This window comes from Anabrus simplex, chromosome 1, assembly GCF_040414725.1.
Source record: "Anabrus simplex isolate iqAnaSimp1 chromosome 1, ASM4041472v1, whole genome shotgun sequence".
In the NCBI taxonomy this organism is placed as follows: domain Eukaryota; kingdom Metazoa; phylum Arthropoda; class Insecta; order Orthoptera; family Tettigoniidae; genus Anabrus; species Anabrus simplex.
Window position 1 is genome coordinate 1,514,973,922 of NC_090265.1, and position 20,159 is coordinate 1,514,994,080.

The 20,159-nt window shown below is 37.5% G+C and overlaps 1 protein-coding gene across 3 annotated transcripts in view; it reads left to right on the plus strand.

Moving 5' to 3' along the window:
- Positions 1–20,159, plus strand: part of jar (Myosin heavy chain 95F jaguar) — a 562,711-nt gene that overhangs the window by 272,832 nt on the left and 269,720 nt on the right. For all 3 annotated transcript variants that reach the window (XM_067138002.2, XM_067138003.2, XM_067138005.2), the window contains 4 exons: positions 167–352; positions 3,506–3,579; positions 3,668–3,797; positions 10,881–11,045. In XM_067138002.2, the coding sequence (XP_066994103.2) occupies positions 169–352; positions 3,506–3,579; positions 3,668–3,797; positions 10,881–11,045 (553 nt within the window). In that variant the 5' untranslated portion in view covers positions 167–168. The remainder of the gene's footprint in view (positions 1–166; positions 353–3,505; positions 3,580–3,667; positions 3,798–10,880; positions 11,046–20,159) is intronic.

Consider the following 20,159-nt stretch of genomic DNA (forward strand, 5'->3'; position numbering starts at 1 on the left):
TTGTGATTGACATGGTTTTACAAACCTCTTTAAAATAAAATCCCAAATTAAGTGGAATCAAATTGTTTGTGTAATGGTATCTGTAATAATTTTAATCTGCACTGAAATATTGTCTTATTTTGTGGGTAAGATATGTTCTAAAAACTCCATACATTTTCTTTCATAGCAATGGATCAACTTGTATGGATGCCAGATCCAGTACAGGGCTTTGTGCTGGGAAAGATCATTGACATCGGCCATGATGGTGAGGCTACAGTTGTACCCCTCAACAGTAAACAGTCCAGGTGTACCTACAGTTTGGACCGCATACACTATGCTGAAGATGATACCAACAAAGAGGTGGAAGATAACTGTAAGTTGTTTTCATTGTATTATGTACAGCTCTTATTTTGATTTAGCCTAATATAATTTCCAATAGCTAGATCCCTAGAGACTATTTAAGTGAACAGCACCTCATTTTACAAAACATTGCTGTGAACAGAGAAGCACAGTGAAATTCTAAATTGGAAAATCAAGAGTTTGTTGTAGATAAAATAGTAGGGAAGACCGTTGTACCATGACAGTAGCGGCGATTGGGAATTAAAAGTGCGGGGGCAAAAAATATACAGACAACAAACAGTACTGTGTTACGGGATATAGCGGACGGGGTGAGGGTGGGGGTTATATACATATAAACTGAAGAAGCTAGCTACAAAATTAAAAGTTTTTTGGTGCTCTCTGAGCAAATTTCGACAGAGAGGTAAAGGTTGACAGTTTACCAATTTAAGTGTGATAATAGTTTTTTAAGATTTTGATTCAGTACTACACAATAAAACTTACACCAAAGGAACAATATTACATGTTTATTCCAATTAAATAGAAGTATGGCATGATTATACAGTTAAAATCATTTAGTATTTGACTACACACTAAGAGACTAAGAGACACTAAAGACACTGCCAGAATGATAAATGCGCATGGCAAGTGGGTGAATCATACATCAGTGTCCATGATCTTGGCAAAAATATATATATTTTACCCCTGCTTCTTTGAATTTTTCTGTAACTGCAAAACAAAACCCAACTGGTTTAAAGAAACTGAAGAAGACCTAGTAGAATTAAACATTAGATGAAAGGAAACTAAGATCAGAAAGAATGAAGAAATACTGGACACTAAGAAAAGAACAACACACAGAAATGATCGATTCAACGTGCCCCACAGAGGGTGAAACGAAAGAATAAAATACCCCTCCTACCCTTCCTCACAGCATGTGCAAAGTCTCTATTACTTGCTGTGTTGTTATACAAATCGGTTAGCCGAGACGAACGACATTTTGTGCATATTTCCACCAATAATTTTGTTAATAATTGAAGAAAATAAAGGAAAGAATGAGCTGATAAGACAACAGGCCTTGTACAAATTGCTTTTTTAAATAATTCCTATAATTCCTAGTTTCAGCTGGCAAAAATGTGAACAAAAATGTAATATTTTCTACAAAAATCGCTGCTACTGTATCATGGAACACTTTTTAATTTTTTTAAACAAATGTTAGTACCATAGTAATTTGGTAAATCCAATGAATGCTGACAATACGTATCTAGGTTTCTTTTTTATGTTAGTTTCTACTTATATATTTCTGTTTTTCAGTTCTAGTAAGGTAAAGGAAATCATAAGTTGTATTTCCATTATGCTAATTGATGTCTAATTTGGAAACTAGTATGAAATTTGCAAGTTTAAAAAAAAAATTAAAGTTGTATAAAAGTGAAAAGTTCTTAGTACAAAACTATTTCTTAGAACAAAACTATTTTTCACCAGAGATCTAGCTAGAGAGCATTAGTTCAAAACTATTTTCCACCAAAGATTTAGCCATAGAGTATTACTCCAACTGTTCCATGTACTATGACCTAAAGCAGGGATGGCGAACCTTTTCCAACTAGTGTGCCATTTTAACTCTGGTTTATTATTCTCATCTGTTGACTGTGCCACTTGTTGTTTTCCATTTCCATTACGAGATGTCTACAACCTACACCCCGCCCTCCCTCGCAACTTCCTTTCAATTTCCCGATTATGTTTCATAATACGTTTATTTATTTATTTATTTATTGAGTCATTTATTTATTATAAATATTTCCATAACGGGTGCAATATATCTTGTAAATACTTCCTCCATTACCTTCATTATCTTCCCATGTTGTAGTTTGTACGCTCAACAATTAAACTAATTTCTCCCTCATCACATTTCCATAAGGAAATCTAAAAGAAAAAACAGCTATCCTTGTTTGTAAGGTCACATTCATGCTTTCATCAAAACATACTGCATATATGTGGGAGTTATCCAAATTAGCTTTCAACTGCTCCGAAACTTCTTCACCCATTTTTATTATTCTATCCTTGACAGCAGTTCAGCTGGCTGGGATTCCTTTAATCTTGTTAATTATTAGTTGCTTGTTAGGGAAGTTTTCAAATGATGTGTCGGACGTCAATAAGAAATTTTCTTTCAACAACTCACCGTCAGAAATCTGTTTCCCATGCATGCTGTACTATGCAGTGAGACAGATAGAAAAAGCCGCACTGATATTATTCCTGGGCCGGAAAGATTATACAAAAGAACTAGTTTGTTTGTGTAATGTTGGATATTTTGTGAAATGAACTCTCCTCTTTCTTCATTTGAAATGGAACAAACATTTGAATGACCAGTCTCAAAATTGCGCTTTACATTAAATATGGGGGATACAACTGTTTTCGAACACAGGCAACACATCTTGGCCAGTGTTCTTGAAAAATATGGTCACCACCTTTGTTCAGTTTCTGTTTTTTTCGGCACCGAAAATATATTTGCGATGTCCGTATACAAAACAACTAGAAAACGACACTATCTCACTTGACTTTCGGACCTATCAGTATAGCAGTGTTGCCATACTGCACGTCCGAATGAAACTAGTATTTACATTTTCGATATTTATTTCTTACACGTGAAACACTGTAAGATATGCACTGTCTGTAGTACGAGACGTATATATAAAATATTATGTTCATGTGGCGTGCCACCGAAATCGTGTCCGCGTGTCACCTAGTGACACGCGTGGCATAGGTTCGCCATCCCTGACCTAAAGCTTCATTTTTTCTGCAGTTAGCTATAAAATCCTGAATTTCTTGTCAAGTAGTTGGAGAAAGCTTTCTAATCCTATTAATCCTCTCTGCTTTTGCAACAGAGTTTTCAGTGTAGTACAGAAATATTTAAAATAGTTATATTTGAATAAGCCTTGTCAATATACTTATTAATGAACGAAAATTATTTAATTCAACCATTTCAGGAATTCAACCATTCCCTTTATCAGTGGTCAGGTCAAAGAAAAAACTTGAAAGAATTTATTAGGATCTCTGTTTATAGAAGAACTGTCATTTTGTAACAATCTTTCATTGTTGTGATTATAGTCTTTACATGTAATTCAAAATATTCCACATTTTTTGACATTCATTCGTACATCTGGTTTATTATACATGGATTTTATTTTTTATGTTTCAGGTGCCTTAATGTACCTTAATCCTGCCACACTTCTGAATAACATCCGGTTACGTTACAATAAAGACAAAATATATGTAAGTATTAAATAGTCTTTATTATTTGCTTCATAAACTCTCCTTACAATTCATATTATTTACAGATGTATTCATTCTGTATTTGCAGACCTACGTTGCCAACATTCTGATTGCAGTGAACCCATACTTTGAAATTCGAGACCTTTATTCTTCAAAAACAATCCAGAGTTACCAGGGTAAATCTTTGGGGGTATTACCACCTCATGTATTTGCAATAGGTAAGTGATGTAATTGCATTATGCAAAAGACATTCATTTTGGAGAAAATGTAAATATTATATGCTTTAGTCCACCCATACCTCAGCACCTGTTGGACTGGACAACACAGCAGCAAGATAAATAATCTGTGCCTCCTCCAGTTTCCCATATCACTTTAATTTGATTACTGTTCCTTGTCTACACTGTATTGTATCATAATGCAAGGCAACCCAATAATGTTCCCTTGTAAGAAATACCTCAGAAATATCTGTATCATACATGAGTATTCATTATATCCGTGACCTAGAAAGAGGGTAGATACAAGATAGAGTATTTTTTGTATCATTGCAATGTGCTGACAGAATACATTTGAGTACCATATGATTTTTTTCTAATGTCTTCAAATTATTCCATTCCCCAAGAACCCAGAATTATATTCCCTGATCTTGTTTACTAATCGAGGAACATTGTCATTAGCACAGTGCCTTTCCTAGTACTTTCATTGATATCGTACTAAAGTTTGTCAAACATAATGTGATGCATCACAAGTTGCCTGTAAATAAAGAATTTTGAATATTCATTCCACAACTGCTACGAAGGTTGCTACAGAAATTTTGAGATTTTGAAAAATTAACTAACAGTTTTTAATAATAATAATGTTGTGCCCGTTCGCACGTCCACGACAGATTACAAAATGGCGCCGACCGAAGGTATGGGCCATGTAATCTATAGCAAGCAAGGAATAGTCACCTGTTGTGATGATACAGAGGGCCATATACGTCATGGAATGGTCAAGTAGTCAGGGTAAAACGGACAATGGACGGTCTACAGTATTGTTTTCAAAAAAATAGAAAAAGACTTGATTATTAAAAATCTTCATCTTGAATTTTCATGACGTAGAGAGCGGACGCAATTACCGTCAGCGGAATAATTCTTTTAGGAGGAGCAAAGGATCACGCATAAGAAAAGAAGTATTTTCCAACGGTTGAATAAGAATAAAGAATAAGTTTTCGTCAAGATTCAAAAGCAGTTCAGACAGAAAATAGACGTACTGAATTCATTATCTTATGAAATTGCGGAAACGTCGGAGAGCTACGAAGAAAAATAAAAAGAAATAAAATTAAGGATTAGAGACGTCAGAGAAGAATAGTAAAATGGCTGTATACTGCAATATAATCTTCAACTTTGAGACTGACAAGAAGATGATGAAGATGATGTGCTAAATACACATGATGGACCAACCTGGGAACAATTCATCTTACCATACGACCAGGCAATGACGAGGAAGGCGACGGGTAACCATCCGATCGAGCCATGACGAAGGAAGGCAACGGGAATCCGGATAGTACTTCCAGAACGAAGGAGCGGATGATCTACCATTTGTTCAACCCGTGACTGAACTGAAGACCCAACTACATCCATTTGGGAACGGAACAGCTGGACCAGGGACAACCATGAGCGAGCTAAGTCATTCACAATATTTTATCGCATAATTTTTGGTTTGCCTACACATGTACCTTAGGTATGTGCCGATGGGCTAATTGTAGACCGATAAATATAGCAATGCAAGTGAGGATTACCAACGATGTGTGAGATAATTAAGTTCGTAGTTACTATTTAGCAATATAGTAATAGTTTCACATGTAATGGATATATACGTCAACATATATCGTCTAAAATACTCGTATGAAGCGTGAGGTTGGAAAGAGAAATGTGGAAACAGCTGATTAAAATGACATACTGGGAGATTATAGAGATTTCATTGAAGTAATGTTTAAAGTTGACGTCACGAGTGGTTGTGCGCGGTGTAGAAGGAAACAAATGGAATTACGCATTGTTTGGTTCATAGAAAGGGCATTGAACTCGTCCGTAGGTTATGAGAAGCTGCGACTTGTAAATGTTATATTAAGAATCAGTGTGGTACTTTGACGTAGTCGAGAATTTGGGAACGCGGAAAATTATTATGGAGACTACGGTGTTAATATTAGATGGATGTTGTAATAAGGATATGATTATGGTAATTGGATGAAAGATTCGAGTTATATATAGTGATATGAGATGTTTCACGCGATGCAGGGCCAACGTGTACCTGCAAGTTAAGATATGCCACACTACAAGTTTATTTTATGATTCGTTTACGTAAGATTGCCCTCACCGCTGGAGCGACACAAGCCAAGGTACGAACTGGGTTTACTATTATAGATGTATGCTCGTGACGTAATTGTATGTCAGTGTAGATGATTTATAATGAACATCGGAATACTACGATACTTTGAATAGCTGTAGTTAACCAGGTGCATTACGACACCGATGTATATGAGATTATGTTTCTGAACCTCGCAGCAAAGCGCTTCCATACTAATTGCGAGAGAGAAAAGTAGCTTGCATTGTAGTTGAATGTTATTGGAATATAACTAAAGAAAGGGACATTGAACCTAAAAGGACATGTGTATGACAGCCAAAGATTATGTTGAAAATTAGTTAGATAGCTAGATCGATTAATATTCTCCGTTTGAACGTACATTTCTTTAACGAACTTCAGCTAGGGAAAAGCTAGAGTAGGAGCCGTATTTACCAGGCACTAGGAAAGAATGCCTTAGTTCGTAAGTAGTTATCCACATACAACGAGATCGTTGCAACAAAATCATGACTTCGGATTTTACTCAAAATTATCTTGATTTACTCAGATCTATTTTCGATTTCCTTTAATTTATTCAGATTTATTTAAATGTATTCCAATTTATTCAGACTTAACTTATTAGTGTATTTGAGATGCATTTCGGCTGAACATTGTGTCCAAGTGAGACTGGTTTAATCAGACTAAGGAAATGAACTATCATAACAAGTTAATTGTGTTGATGTTACACTTACGTTCAAACTGCAAGGTGGACCTCAGATGTGTCCAGTGATCTATTGTAAATGTGTAAATACTTAACTTCTACTTCACAAAGGAACTGATATTCTTAATAATTTTAAATATTGAATATTATTTTGTTTTATTTTACGAGCCAGCGCTGACTCATTCTCCATACGTATTTTCAGTCAATTTTAAATAATCCGTCGCATAATATGGTAATTTAATAATTTAATATTTTATTAATAAATATCTTGTTATTTTTCTATAATTGCTTATGTCATGAATTCTTCTATTACTGTTTAGTTCGTAAGTTAGTTGATAGCTAAAAGTGGTACTCAGTAATCAAGTGTTCCAATTAATCATGGCGAGTTCTCTCGGAGTCAATATTCTGATAAAAGTTGTCGACGATTATTATTATGTTGTGAGTGTCGGTAGGTGTCACCCGTGAGTTGGGATTGTCTTGAACTCACGTAAAACGAATTCTACAGTAAGATTACATGTCTTACTTGTCATAAGAAAACCCTGAGGTATCCGCTGAGCGACTCCATTTCGTCTAACGAGGCTGCCCAACGACAAGTAAAAATGGAGATATCGGGTAAAGAATGTAACCCGTCGACGAAGACGTTACAATGTTATTTGCTTTACGTCCCACTAACTACTCTTTTAGGATTTTCGGAGACGCCGAGGTGCCAGAATTTAGTCCCGCAGGAGTTCTTTTACGTGCCAGTAAATCTACCGACACGAGGCTGACGTATTTGAGCCCTTCAAATACCACCGGACTGAGCCAGGATTGAACCTGCCAAGCTGGGGTCAGAAGGCCAGCGTCTTAACCGTCTGAGCCACTCAGTCCGGCTTACAGTTTTTAACCTAAAACATGTATGGGTCTGCATAGTGCCATCTTTTGTGAGTAAAATGAGTTTTGGTTTCCCCCTCCAACATATCATCTTGTACAAGAATGGGGCACTTCATTTTGCTTATTTACCTGGTCCATTGGTAGCCACAGTGGAGTTGGACAGCGAGCATTTCCATGCAACAATGATTTTCAATGACAACAAGAGAGGTTGAGATTAGATTCGGTGTCCTGAATGTTTATCACCTTGTCTTTAGGGACTGTGCGTCATCCTGAGTAACTATTTTTTGGTTTGGAGAATTCAAGAGAGGCAAAGATTCTTTGCAAGATGAGGAGAAAAGTGAGACTCTGGCAACAGCAGTGATGAATGAAAACATCATGGGCGTAGCCAAGTAGCGGTTACTGGGTTTTATAAACTCCCATGAAAATTTTAAAATAAACAGGAACTGACAATAAACTAAATAAACATTCAGACACATAATTGTAGAACCAACAGATCTGTTAAATATACTGTATTTCTTAAGAAGCCTCAAAAGTTTAGATTGTAAACTGAATGTACCATTCGCTGTAAAACTGTTGACCTTGATCGTATTGTTCTTGTTCTGTATTTTAATGTAAGACTTTGTAGTATACTGCAACCTGAATATCAACACAATTCACTTGTATCAGTGCCCTTATAATGACCACACATGCACAAGCAACTTCATCGTGTTCTATAATCATTTTGTAACTATAATCCCCACCATTGACTGATCCTGGCTACGCTATTGGGAAATGTTGACACTAGCCAATAATTTCAAGATCATCAAATTATAGGGAAACTGATTGGCAGAAATTTATAAAATCTTGCATGATATTCTTTGCTTCAAGAAAGTAATATTAAGATATTTGCTGCGTAATCTGACTAATAATAGAAATGCTCTCTAGGTAGATTTAAAAAAAAATGCTATTTGTTCGGGGCTTCGACCTAGAAAGATCTTTTGCCCCTACTTGCACCATATGTTAGGAACCTGCAAGTATTTGGAAATTGCAGAAGTGGAAAGTGTTGAATGCGAGGAAAGGAACATTAAGGACAATACAAACACCCAGTCCTCAGGCCAGGGATATTAATCATTTACAATTAAAAAACCCTGTCCCGGCCAGGAATCGAACCCGGGGGCGCCGGGTGACAGGCGGACATGTTGCCCCCTATACTGCGAGGCCAGACTAGGTAGACTTACTAGAGACAAATCTAGATGTGTGCTTGATATCATGACAAGCAACTTTTCCTAATATTTTTGGACATTGAGAAAGCATACGATAGTGTACCAAGGGAAAGAATTTGGCAATGCATGAAAGAACTTCAAGTGCGAGATAGCCTCATAGACAAAGTGAAAATGTTGTATAGTGGGAACAGAAGCTGTATTCAAGTAGGATGTGGTTTGTCGGACTGGTTTGAAACAAAGAGAGGAGTGCAGCAGGGCAGCTCATTGTCACCACTTCTATTTATTATTGTAATGGATGTAGTAATGAAATCTATTAAAAGGAAAGAACATGGAGATATCAAAGCCTTCACATTTGCAGATGATGTTGCGATGTGGAGTGACTCAGAAGATGAAGTGGGAGAGAGAATACTAAGCTGGAATGAGGAGTTTAAGAAATATGGTTTAAACATCAGCAAGACCAAGACGGTGGTGATGAAAGTGTATGGGGAAGGAGCAGAACCAATAGTCATGTTAAATGAAGCTCAACTGGACAGCGTTCCAGTTTTCAAATACTTGAGTAGCGTTATATCAAATGACAACCTAGCAAAACATGAGGTGAACAATCGAATCAATAAGGCAACACAATTCTACCACCAGGTAAGACACCTGCTGTGGGATGAGCAAATACCCATGAAAACAAAAATGACATTGTACAAGTCCTATTATACACCAATTCTTACATACAGTCTCGAAACCACAACACTGACCAATAGAGATAATTCCAAACTTCAGGCAGCTGAAATGAAATTCCTACACACTATGATCCAGAAAACCAGGAAAGACAAGATTAGGAATGAGAAAATTAGAGAAGAAGTAGGAATAGACAATTCTCTCCTACATAAGATTCAGATATCAAGACTGAAGTGTTTTGGTCACATGAAGAGGATGCCAGTAAACAGAACTGCAAGGAAGGAATTTGACAGAAAGGTAGAAGGAAGACGACCCGTAGGAAGGCCACGAAGGAAATGGATAGATTTAGTTAAGAGCGATGTAATGCTGAGAGGTCATGATTGGGACAAGTTGGTGGAGGAAGAATGGTACAAGGACAGGATGAGATGGAGGAGGCTCATATACCACACCCGGGAAACTGGAGATGGTTTAGGATGATGATGATATCAGTTTGATCTAGAAATAAAGCAACAGTCGATGGTTTGGGTCTTCCCAGATACAAAAATGAAGCAGTCACACAAGTCAGCAAGAAAATTGCAGTAAATTTATTTTCAAGAAGTGGTCATATTATAATGCTGCCTTTAATGTGACAAAAATATTATGGGACTATAATATACTACAGTCTACTTAATGAAAGAATGGGACTGCTGAAGATGCTTCTTCACAGGAATAATACAAGCACATACACAACCAAGTAAAGCAGTTCTTGAAACCAACAAAGTGAAATTAATGGAATTATTTCTTGCTTATATGAAAGGATGTTTTCAAACCCAGAAGATGCTACTACAGCATTTCAGAACAATCTTAAGAAATTCATAGCAAATAAGTGGAAAATATGCTTTGATAAATGATATAGCAAGTTACGGTTTCACAGGTGACATCTCAGCAAATATAGAAGATATTTTCTAGGCTTGCAGGCTGTGGTGAAATACCCATCCCCTCACAGAATACTGCACCCAGTATTTTCAAGGTGTACTTGTTGTCTTCTTTTGAGTAATCATTTTCTTATGGAAATGTCAGTTGGTATTTCTGGACATCAGTGGTAAACTATTGTAAGTAAGTATCACTAACTTTACAGGAGAACTGAGGTGCAAGTTGAATAACCAGTTCTAACCATAGTAAACTATCGCAAGTGCTAATATAATAAGGAGTACGGTGGACGACATAAGGCTGAACTGTTGTATGATCATTTACCATTGTTTATCGCTTTTCTTCATTCCTGTGAAACATATACATACTCTAGTGTACCCATAAGGCGGCGCGACCAAACCAAGTCATGTACAATAAAAACCTCAAAATCATTGTTTTTGCATTTACAATAGTTTACCTCTGACATCCAAATATATACTATAAGGTATGGTTTCCTATTCAGTGTTTCTTATAATATATTTCTTTGAGCAGTATTCTTTGCTTTTATATATTTTGGGTTTTTTGTGAATATTTTGGCTTGCCATTTTTTAAACAATTTATATTTGTTGTTTTAGCTGATAAAGCTTTCCGTGACATGAAAGTTACAAAGCAGTCTCAGTCCATAATTGTATCTGGAGAGTCTGGAGCTGGGAAGACTGAATCTACTAAATACCTGCTTCGATATCTATGTGATTTGTGGGGATCATCTGCTGGGCCCATTGAACAGAGAATCTTAGATGGCAAGTATACATTATTTTATTTTTTAATGATTTTCTTATGAAGACTATAACACATAAGCATAAGTAATCATTTTCAGGTAAACATGCCGTAAGTGTAATAAATGTACTAACTTCTTGAGTTGTGATATGTATGTAAGGAATTTATATGACTTTTATACATTTTAATGTACAGGCAAAAGGCAACAGGCAACACTCTAAATAGAAATGCTTTATTTATACACATTCTTAACTTGTTCTTGACAACTTTACTGTAAAATACAACAACAACAACAACTGACTTTAAAATTGTGGTCAAATTTACTATCAATCTATCAATATCTAACAAAATAAAACATAAGCTATTTATAATGCACTTCATAGTACATTTTACATGGCCTAAACATTTTGCTGAATGTGTTTCTGATCATTTTTAAGTTCACACAGAAAACTTAAAATGTCACTCAAGTATGGCAATTAAGTTTTCACGATTAATTAAATAAGCATATTTTTGATTTTCCAAGATTTCACCAAACAATATTATCACATAAAGTTAATAAATAAGACAATACTATCTGTTTATTTTTCAATAAATTCACTGTATTTTATTTTTATTCCCCTTTTATTTTCCTTATGGCCAGTCCTATTAGTTGCATTAGGATTGTCAACTGCTTCCTCTACTTCCTTTTTCCTTGGAACCACTTCTGGAGGAGAATCAAGAACATGTAGTGTAGACAAACAATGCAAGAACTGAACATTAACGTCTTCAAAACTGTAGATGTTTCAATGTCCTGGATCTTGTAACATACTTCCCCAACTGGACTCATGATGTGGTACGGACCTTTAAACTTGGATGTCAGCTTTCCATCAGCAACTTGTGGCCAGTTGTATAACACAAGAGCTCCCTGCTGAAATTTATTCTCCATACTCCTGAGGTCAAAGTGGAGCTTACTTTTATTGTGAATCTCTTGGTAAGAGCAACTTCTCTTGCATTTGCAAGTCATTCCAATTGTTGTAATCTGTGTTTGCTGTCGTTGTTCCCAAATGGTTTTCATGAGGTGGAATTCGTGGATGGGAATCATGTAACAGAAAAGATGGAGATAGACAAGTTGTCTTTTGTTGTGAGATATTAAATGTCACACACCCCCTCCTATACTCACCCAGACACAATATAAAGCAATAGCAGAGAAAATACTCAGAGCAACACAACAGGAGTCAATGTGACAGCGCAATGAGATCAATTATAAGACAGCATAATGTAGTACACAGTGGAGTAATGTGGAGGAAATGTTTTCAGGTCCGATAAATTGTTGATCGGAGCAAACAAGAAACTATTCGAAGTTGGACTCGTTCTGTCCCATGTAATATACATCTAGCTAAACTAAATTTACTGCTGACAAAGTGAGGAAAGAGATAAGACTTTAAAATGTTTATTAAAATCAAAGGTTCTAATGAAAGGTAAATAAATAAATTTTCAACAGGAGAAAAATTCACAACAATAACTGCTCTCGGAGTGTACTCACAAATTACTGTGTGTGAAGGTTATATTACCTTCCTAGTGACCTTCCTGGGATCATACAATTTAGTACTTTAGTACCAGTGTGGGATTAGAGTCCCTGCTCATTCAGTTAGCAGCAGAAAACAACTGGTAGAACAACCCATCCACTTTGGAAATGATCATCATCATCATCATCCTAAACCATCTCCAGTTTCCCGGGTGTGGTATATGAGCCTCCTCCATCTCATCCTGTCCTTGTACCATTCTTCCTCCACCAACTTGTCCCAACCATGACCTCTCAGCAGTACATCGCTCTTAACTAAATCTATCCATTTCCTTCGTGGCTTTCCCATGGGTCGTCTTCCTTCTACCTTTCTGTCAAATTTCTTCCTTGCAGTTCTGTTTATTGGCATCCTCTTCATGTGACCAAACCACTTCAGTCTTGATATCTGAATCTTATTGAGGAGAGAATTGTCTATTCCTACTTCTTCTCTAATTTTCTCATTCCTAATCTTGTCTTTCCTGGTTTTCTGGATCATAGTGTGTAGGAATTTCATTTCAGCTGCCTGAAGTTTGGAATTATCTCTATTGGTCAGTGTTGTGGTTTCGAGACTGTATGTAAGAATTGGTGTATAATAGGACTTGTACAATGTCATTTTTGTTTTCATGGGTATTTGCTCATCCCACAGCAGGTGTCTTACCTGGTGGTAAAATTGTGTTGCCTTATTGATTCGATTGTTCACCTCATGTTTTGCTAGGTTGTCATTTGATATAACGCTACCCAAGTATTTGAAAACTGGAACGCTGTCCAGTTGAGCTTCATTTAACATGACTTTTGGAAATGATATATTACGATATTATTAAAAAATAATATAAAATGTACCACTAAGACGGCACAGACTCTGGAGAAAATCAAAGGTACATCTTCAATAATAACTAAGATGAAGTAAGAGGGGCAAAAACTATATCACATATAGACAGAAATCAAACGAAAGGAAAGAAGTAAGGATTCGCGCAGGAATTTAAAATCAAATGATTATCTCCAAAGAGCCTAAAATTAAAAAGAAAAGGTTACCACAAGGCCACACTAAAGTAAGACACAATAGGGATGTAAGGGCAAATCATAAATAAAACGTTAATCCAGAGTAAAAGAAAAAAACTAAAGGTAAATTAAATCTTCCTTCTTCATTGTATACTAAAATACAATTGTTCTAAACAACCATACAACAAACATACAACATTAAGCATCTCACAGATTCAAAGTGCCCTGTAGAAATGCAGCAAAATGCAAAAGTCACTCAATATAATAATACCAGGGCGTAAATTGGCCTAAATTAGCATGCAGACTGTGCATTACAGACTAGATACGTACAAAACCATAACCTCGATATCCACCACAATGTCTCAAGTAATACAGCTTTGATAATAAATACCATGTAGGCATTTACAAAGCAGACTTAGGGACCTTAAGATGGGTCAAGCATAAGACATCTATGAAATTCCTGACAATAGATCCAAAATACAAGGCACGTAATTAACGGAGATGCCAATCACATTAACCATATTGGAACATATTGTATCATGCCACAACACTGAAGTGATACACATTAATAAGGTGGGGACCAAAGTAATAAACACACATATAATGTGGTGAGATGTTGAATATAGGCAAAAGCCTGCAGCATACGATCATTTGAATCTATCATTAAATACTTTAATAGAACAAGAAAACATGCTTTAAGTTTCTGGACTCAATTTTTGGTTCAGTCAGAAGTTCAAAGAAAACATAACATTAAAAGACATAAAATCAAGGAGGTAGAAAAGCCAAAGGTATGAGAGGGGACACTATTGCCACTCGTGACAGCATAACAAACCACCAAGTGTCAGATTGCCAGTACAGAAAGAAAACAAAGAGTTCGTAACATTAACTAAACATATACATACATACATACATTATCATTATAGACTGTTATGCCTTTCAGCGTTCAGTCTGCAAGCCTCTGAGAATTTACTAAACATCGCCACAATCCTCGATTTGCAACTAGTGTTGTCGCCTCATTTAGTTCTATACCTCTTATCTTTAAATCGTTAGAAACAGAGTCTAACCATCGTCGTCTTGGTCTCCCTCTACTTCTCTTACCCTCCATAACAGAGTCCATTATTCTCCTGGGTAACCTATCCTCCTCCATTCGCCTCACATGACCCCACCACCGAAGCCGGTTTATGCGTACAGCTTCATCCATCGAGTTCATTCCTAAATTAGCCTTTATCTCCTCATTCCGAGTTCCCTCCTGCCATTGTTCCCACCTGTTTGTACCAGCAATCATTCTTGCTACTTTCATGTCTGTTACTTCTAACTTATGAATAAGATATCCTGAGTCCACCCAGCTTTCGCTCCCATAAAGCAAAGTTGGTCTGAAAACAGACCGATGTAAAGATAGTTTCGTCTGGGAGCTGACTTCCTTCTTACAGAATACTGCTGATCGCAACTGCGAGCTCACTGCATTAGCTTTACTACACCTTGATTCAATCTCACTTACTATATTACCATCCTGGGAAAACACACAACCTAAATACTTGAAATTATCGACCTGTTCTAGCTTTGTATCACCAATCTGACATTCAATTCTGTTGGATTTCTTACCTACTGACATCAATTTAGTCTTCGAGAGGCTAATTTTCATACCATACTCATTGCACCTATTTTCAAGTTCCCAGATGTTAGACTGCAGGCTTTCGGCACAGTCTGCCATTAAGACCAAGTCGTCAGCATAGGCCAGGCTGCTTACTACATTTCCACCTAACTGAATCCCTCCCTGCCATTTTATACCTTTCAGCATATGATCCATGTAAACTACAAACAGCAAAGGTGAAAGATTACAGCCTTGTCTAACTCCTGTAAGTACCCTGAACCAAGAACTCATTCTACCATCAATTCTCACTGAAGCCCAATTGTCAACATAAATGCCTTTGATTGATTTTAATAATCTACCTTTAATTCCATAGTCCCCCAGTATAGCGAACATCTTTTCCCTCGGTACCCTGTCATATGCTTTCTCTAGATCTACGAAACATAAACACAACTGCCTATTCCTCTCGTAGCATTTTTCAATTACCTGGCGCATACTGAAAATCTGATCCTGACAGCCTCTCTGTGGTCTGAAACCACACTGGTTTTCATCCAACTTCCTCTCAACGACTGATCGCACCCTCCCTTCCAAGATGCCTGTGAATACTTTGCCTGGTATACTAATCAATGAGATACCTCGATAGTTGTTGCAATCCTTCCTGTTCCCTTGCTTATAGATAGGTGCAATTACTGCTTTTGTCCAATCTGAAGGTACCTTACCAACACTCCACGCTAATTTCACTACTCTATGAAGCCATTTCATCCCTGCCTTCCCACTATACTTCACCATTTCAGGTCTAATTTCATCTATTCCTGCTGCCTTATGACAATGGAGTTTATTTACTATCCTTTCCACTTCCTAACACAAGCATAATTTCACCAACATCATTTTCCTCCTCCCCATGAGCTTGACTGTTTGCAACACCACCATGATGATTTCCTTTTACATTGAGAAGATGTTCAAAATATTCCCTCCACCTCTCCAGTGATTCCCTGGGATCTGTTATGAGTTCACCTGAATTACTCAAAACACTGTTCATTTCCTTTTTCCCTCCCTTCCTAAGATTCTTTATTACTGTCCAGAAAGGTTTCCCTGCTGCTTGACCTAGCCTTTCGAGGTTATTACCAAAATCTTCCCATGACTTCTTTTTGGATTCAACAACTATTTGTTTCACTCTGTTTCTTTCATCTACGTACAAATCCCTGTCTGCCTCGGCCCTTGTTTGGAGCCATTTCTGATAAGCCTTCTTTTTACGTTTACAGGCTGCTCTCACTTCCTCATTCCACCAAGATGTTCGCATTTTCCCATCTTTACACACAGTTGTTCCTAGGCATTCCCTTGCTGTTTCTACTACAGCATCCCTGTATGCCACCCATTCACTCTCTATATCCTGAACCTGCTTACTGTCTACTGTTCGAAACTTCTCACTAATCATATCCACGTACTTCTGTCTAATTTCCTCGTCCTGGAGATTTTCTACCCTTATTCGTTTGCAGACAGATTTCACTTTCTCTACCCTAGGCCTAGAGATACTTAGTTCACTACAGATCAGATAATGGTCTGTATCATCGAGAAACCCCCGAAAAACTCGTACATTCCTAAAAGATTTCCTGAATTCAAAGTCTGTTAAGATATAGTCTATTATGGATCTGGTACCCCTAGCCTCCCATGTGTAGCGGTGAATAGCCTTATGCTTGAAGAATGTATTCGTCACAGCTAAACCCATACTAGCACAGAAGTCCAGCAAACGCTTCCCATTCCCATTAGCTTCCATATCTTCCCCACATTTACCAATCACCCTTTCGTATCCTTCAGTTCTATTCCCAACTCTCGCATTGAAATCGCCCATTAGCACTATTCTATCCTTGCTGTTGACCCTGACCACGATGTCACTCAATGCTTCATAAAACTTGTCAACTTCATCCTCATCTGCACCCTCACATGGTGAATACACGGACACAATTCTTGTCCTAATTCCTCCCACTGACAAATCTACCCACATCATTCGCTCACTTACGTGCCTAACAGAAACTATGTTGCGTGCAATGGTATTCCTGATAAAGAGCCCTACCCCAGACTCTGCCCTTCCCTTTCTAACACCCGTCAAGTACAATTTATAATCTCCTATCTCTTCCTCCTTATCTCCCCTTACCCGAATATCACTTACTTCTAGCACATCCAGATGCATCCTCTTTGCTGACTCAGCAAGTTCTACCTTCTTTCTTCCATAAGCCCCATTAATATTGATAGCTCCCCATCGAATTCCATTTCGTTCGCCAAGTTGTTTCCAAGGAGTCCCTCGCCTGTCAAATGGGAGTGGGACTCCATTACTCCCATAGGTCCGAGGCTTGCTTAAAGTGTTCTGAGCTCGGTAAATTCATGAAGCAGGATGCTGCCCTACTTGCACATAGTCCAAGTGAGGATCTCTCCTCTAACGGGTTATGGACCACCGGTGAATTGTGTAGTCCTAGCCGCCTGAGCACAAGGAGGGCCACGACTCAAAATATGTCCGAGATGCCCACTCCCATTCCATAGCAACTGGTATCCCGACTCTCAGGACCACTTACTAGGCCACTCAGCCGTTGCCCATGGTTCACGAACTAGGACGTGACTACAGTAACCCACAAACATTAACTAAACATAAGCAAAATTGAGAATAAATACAGACAGACAAATACAGACAAATCTTCCCGCTGCCCACACAAAAATTGTTTATTTCTTGTGGATCCTTGCAAGAAATGGACCATTTTGGACAGAGACAAACACAAAAATGGGATGACACATGTGTATCTTATCTACTAAGGACCTAATCTTTAAATTAACCTAAGTAAACAGAAGAATGTACATGTGTACAACTTTATGCTATTTACAATAAATCCAAATAAAGGTCCACCCTTCTGGGCTATTACTAGGCCTAAACATTAAACAAGGAGATTCATTTTCTATTATATCATCCTTCAATTTCAGGGTTATGTCATGTTTTTCAGGTTTAATGAGGTACGTTGATTGTTTGGGTCATCTTGGTTTCCTTCAGTCCCATGTGACTTTCACTCGATCAATGACAATGGTTGCTTTATTCTTTAATCACCAGAATGAAAAGTGATTTTTCCCCGAAAGAAAAGTAGTTTAAATATTTCTATTCAAGGCTATCTAAAAATGTGTATCATAAACTTTGTTCAAAATTACAAATATAAACTATATGATGATCAATAAATTTTATGTGGCTCTGATGTAGAACAGTTTAAGTAAGGATATGTGTGCCCTGGTTATCTTCTGGTGACCCACGTCCCTGAGTTTGACAGATCTGGCCCAAGAAATTCTAGTATGTTTTTCGCTGATATAGTTTGGCGCTGTCTTCATTCACCACCAACCTGGCAGAAAATTTCTTCATCAAGACAAGATTGATGGCTTTAAAGGAAACAGCTGTTCATCCATTATTGAACTGCCTTGCCACTTAGTTCGAAGCCTTTTTTCAGGTTTTCTAGGGCTTTTTCCCACTTCTCCTGGACCTCCATTCACTGGGACGGCTTGGACAAGTATTCTATGTTCCATTGTAGTTGAAGGGGATCATTTAGAGGCCTTCCCAGAAATAATTCTGCTGGTGTATGGCGGCTCATTTCATGCATCGCACAGTTGACAGCTAGGTTGACACTAGGGGTCAAATCAAAAATGGTAAAACACTTAGCCCCTCCAAAGTGTTTAAATACACTTTCTATTTTAGGCAAAGGGAAGGTGTCAAAAACCACATTACAATTCAATACCCTTTAGTCGATTACCAATCTGTACTGATCGTTCTTTTTAGGGACCAAATAAAGCAGGACAACTGAAAGAAGACTTTGATGGGCTGACCACTCCTTTGACCAGAAGATCGTTGATATATTTTCTCATTGCAGACAGTTTGGTGAGTGAACAGGGGAAAGTGAAGAAGAGTGGAGAAACAGGCAGATGGCCAGATTGGTGAATACCACCAGGGTTCAGAAAGGGCAGATCATGCACAAACAGTTATACATCCTCAGATCCCTCATAAAGATTAGGAAACACCGAGCTCGATAGCTGCAGTCGCTTAATTGCGGCCAGTATCCAGTATTCGGGAGATAGTAGGTTCGAACCCCACTGTCGGCAGCCCTGAAATTGGTTTTCCGTGGTTTCCAATTTTCACACCAGGCAAATGCTGGGGCTGTACCTTAATTAAGGCCACGGCCGCTTCCTTCCAACTCCTAGCCCTTCCTTGTCCCATTGTCGCCTTAAGACCTATCTGTGTCGGTGCGACGTAAAGCAACTAGCAAAAATAAAAAGATTAGGAAACAAATAAACAATCATGATCCTATCAAGACCTATGACTTGATAGATAAACAAACATTGTTTAACATTCTGGATGAATTTGGCATACACCACAAGACCAGAGCTTTGATACTAGAAATGCTCACAAACACTAAAGCTAAAGTAAAGTATCAAAACCATTCAAGATTAGAACAAGATTAAAAACGTGTGACTGCTTCTCCTCAATATTATTTGATTTAGTTCAGGAAAAGTAATAGAGTATGGAGAACAGAATGCCAACTACAGAGCACAACTGCATAAGGCTGAGTTACAAGAAGGACAACCTGAACATAGATTGCTTAGATTTAGCAGATGATATAGTGATTCTAAAACCACACCCGGGTGACTGGAGTGGGACATTGATGATGATGATACTGATTCTAAATGACATAAAAGAGCAAGGCAGGATGATTCTGCACAAGGTTAATGAAATAGCATGGAAAGCAGGCCTGACAATATCAAACGGAATGACACGGGTAATTGAATGCAATGAATGAATTCAAGTATCATGGTGACAAGAAGTCATTATCCATCAGAATAAAATTAAGATGCAACATCAAGGTGATAAGGTTGAAAGCATTATGTGCATCTGAATGTATAACCTATAGGAAAACACAAGCTGAGAAGATGAGAAAGAAAATTCTAAGAAATATATTAGACCCTAAGAGACAGGCAACATCTGGAGAAAAA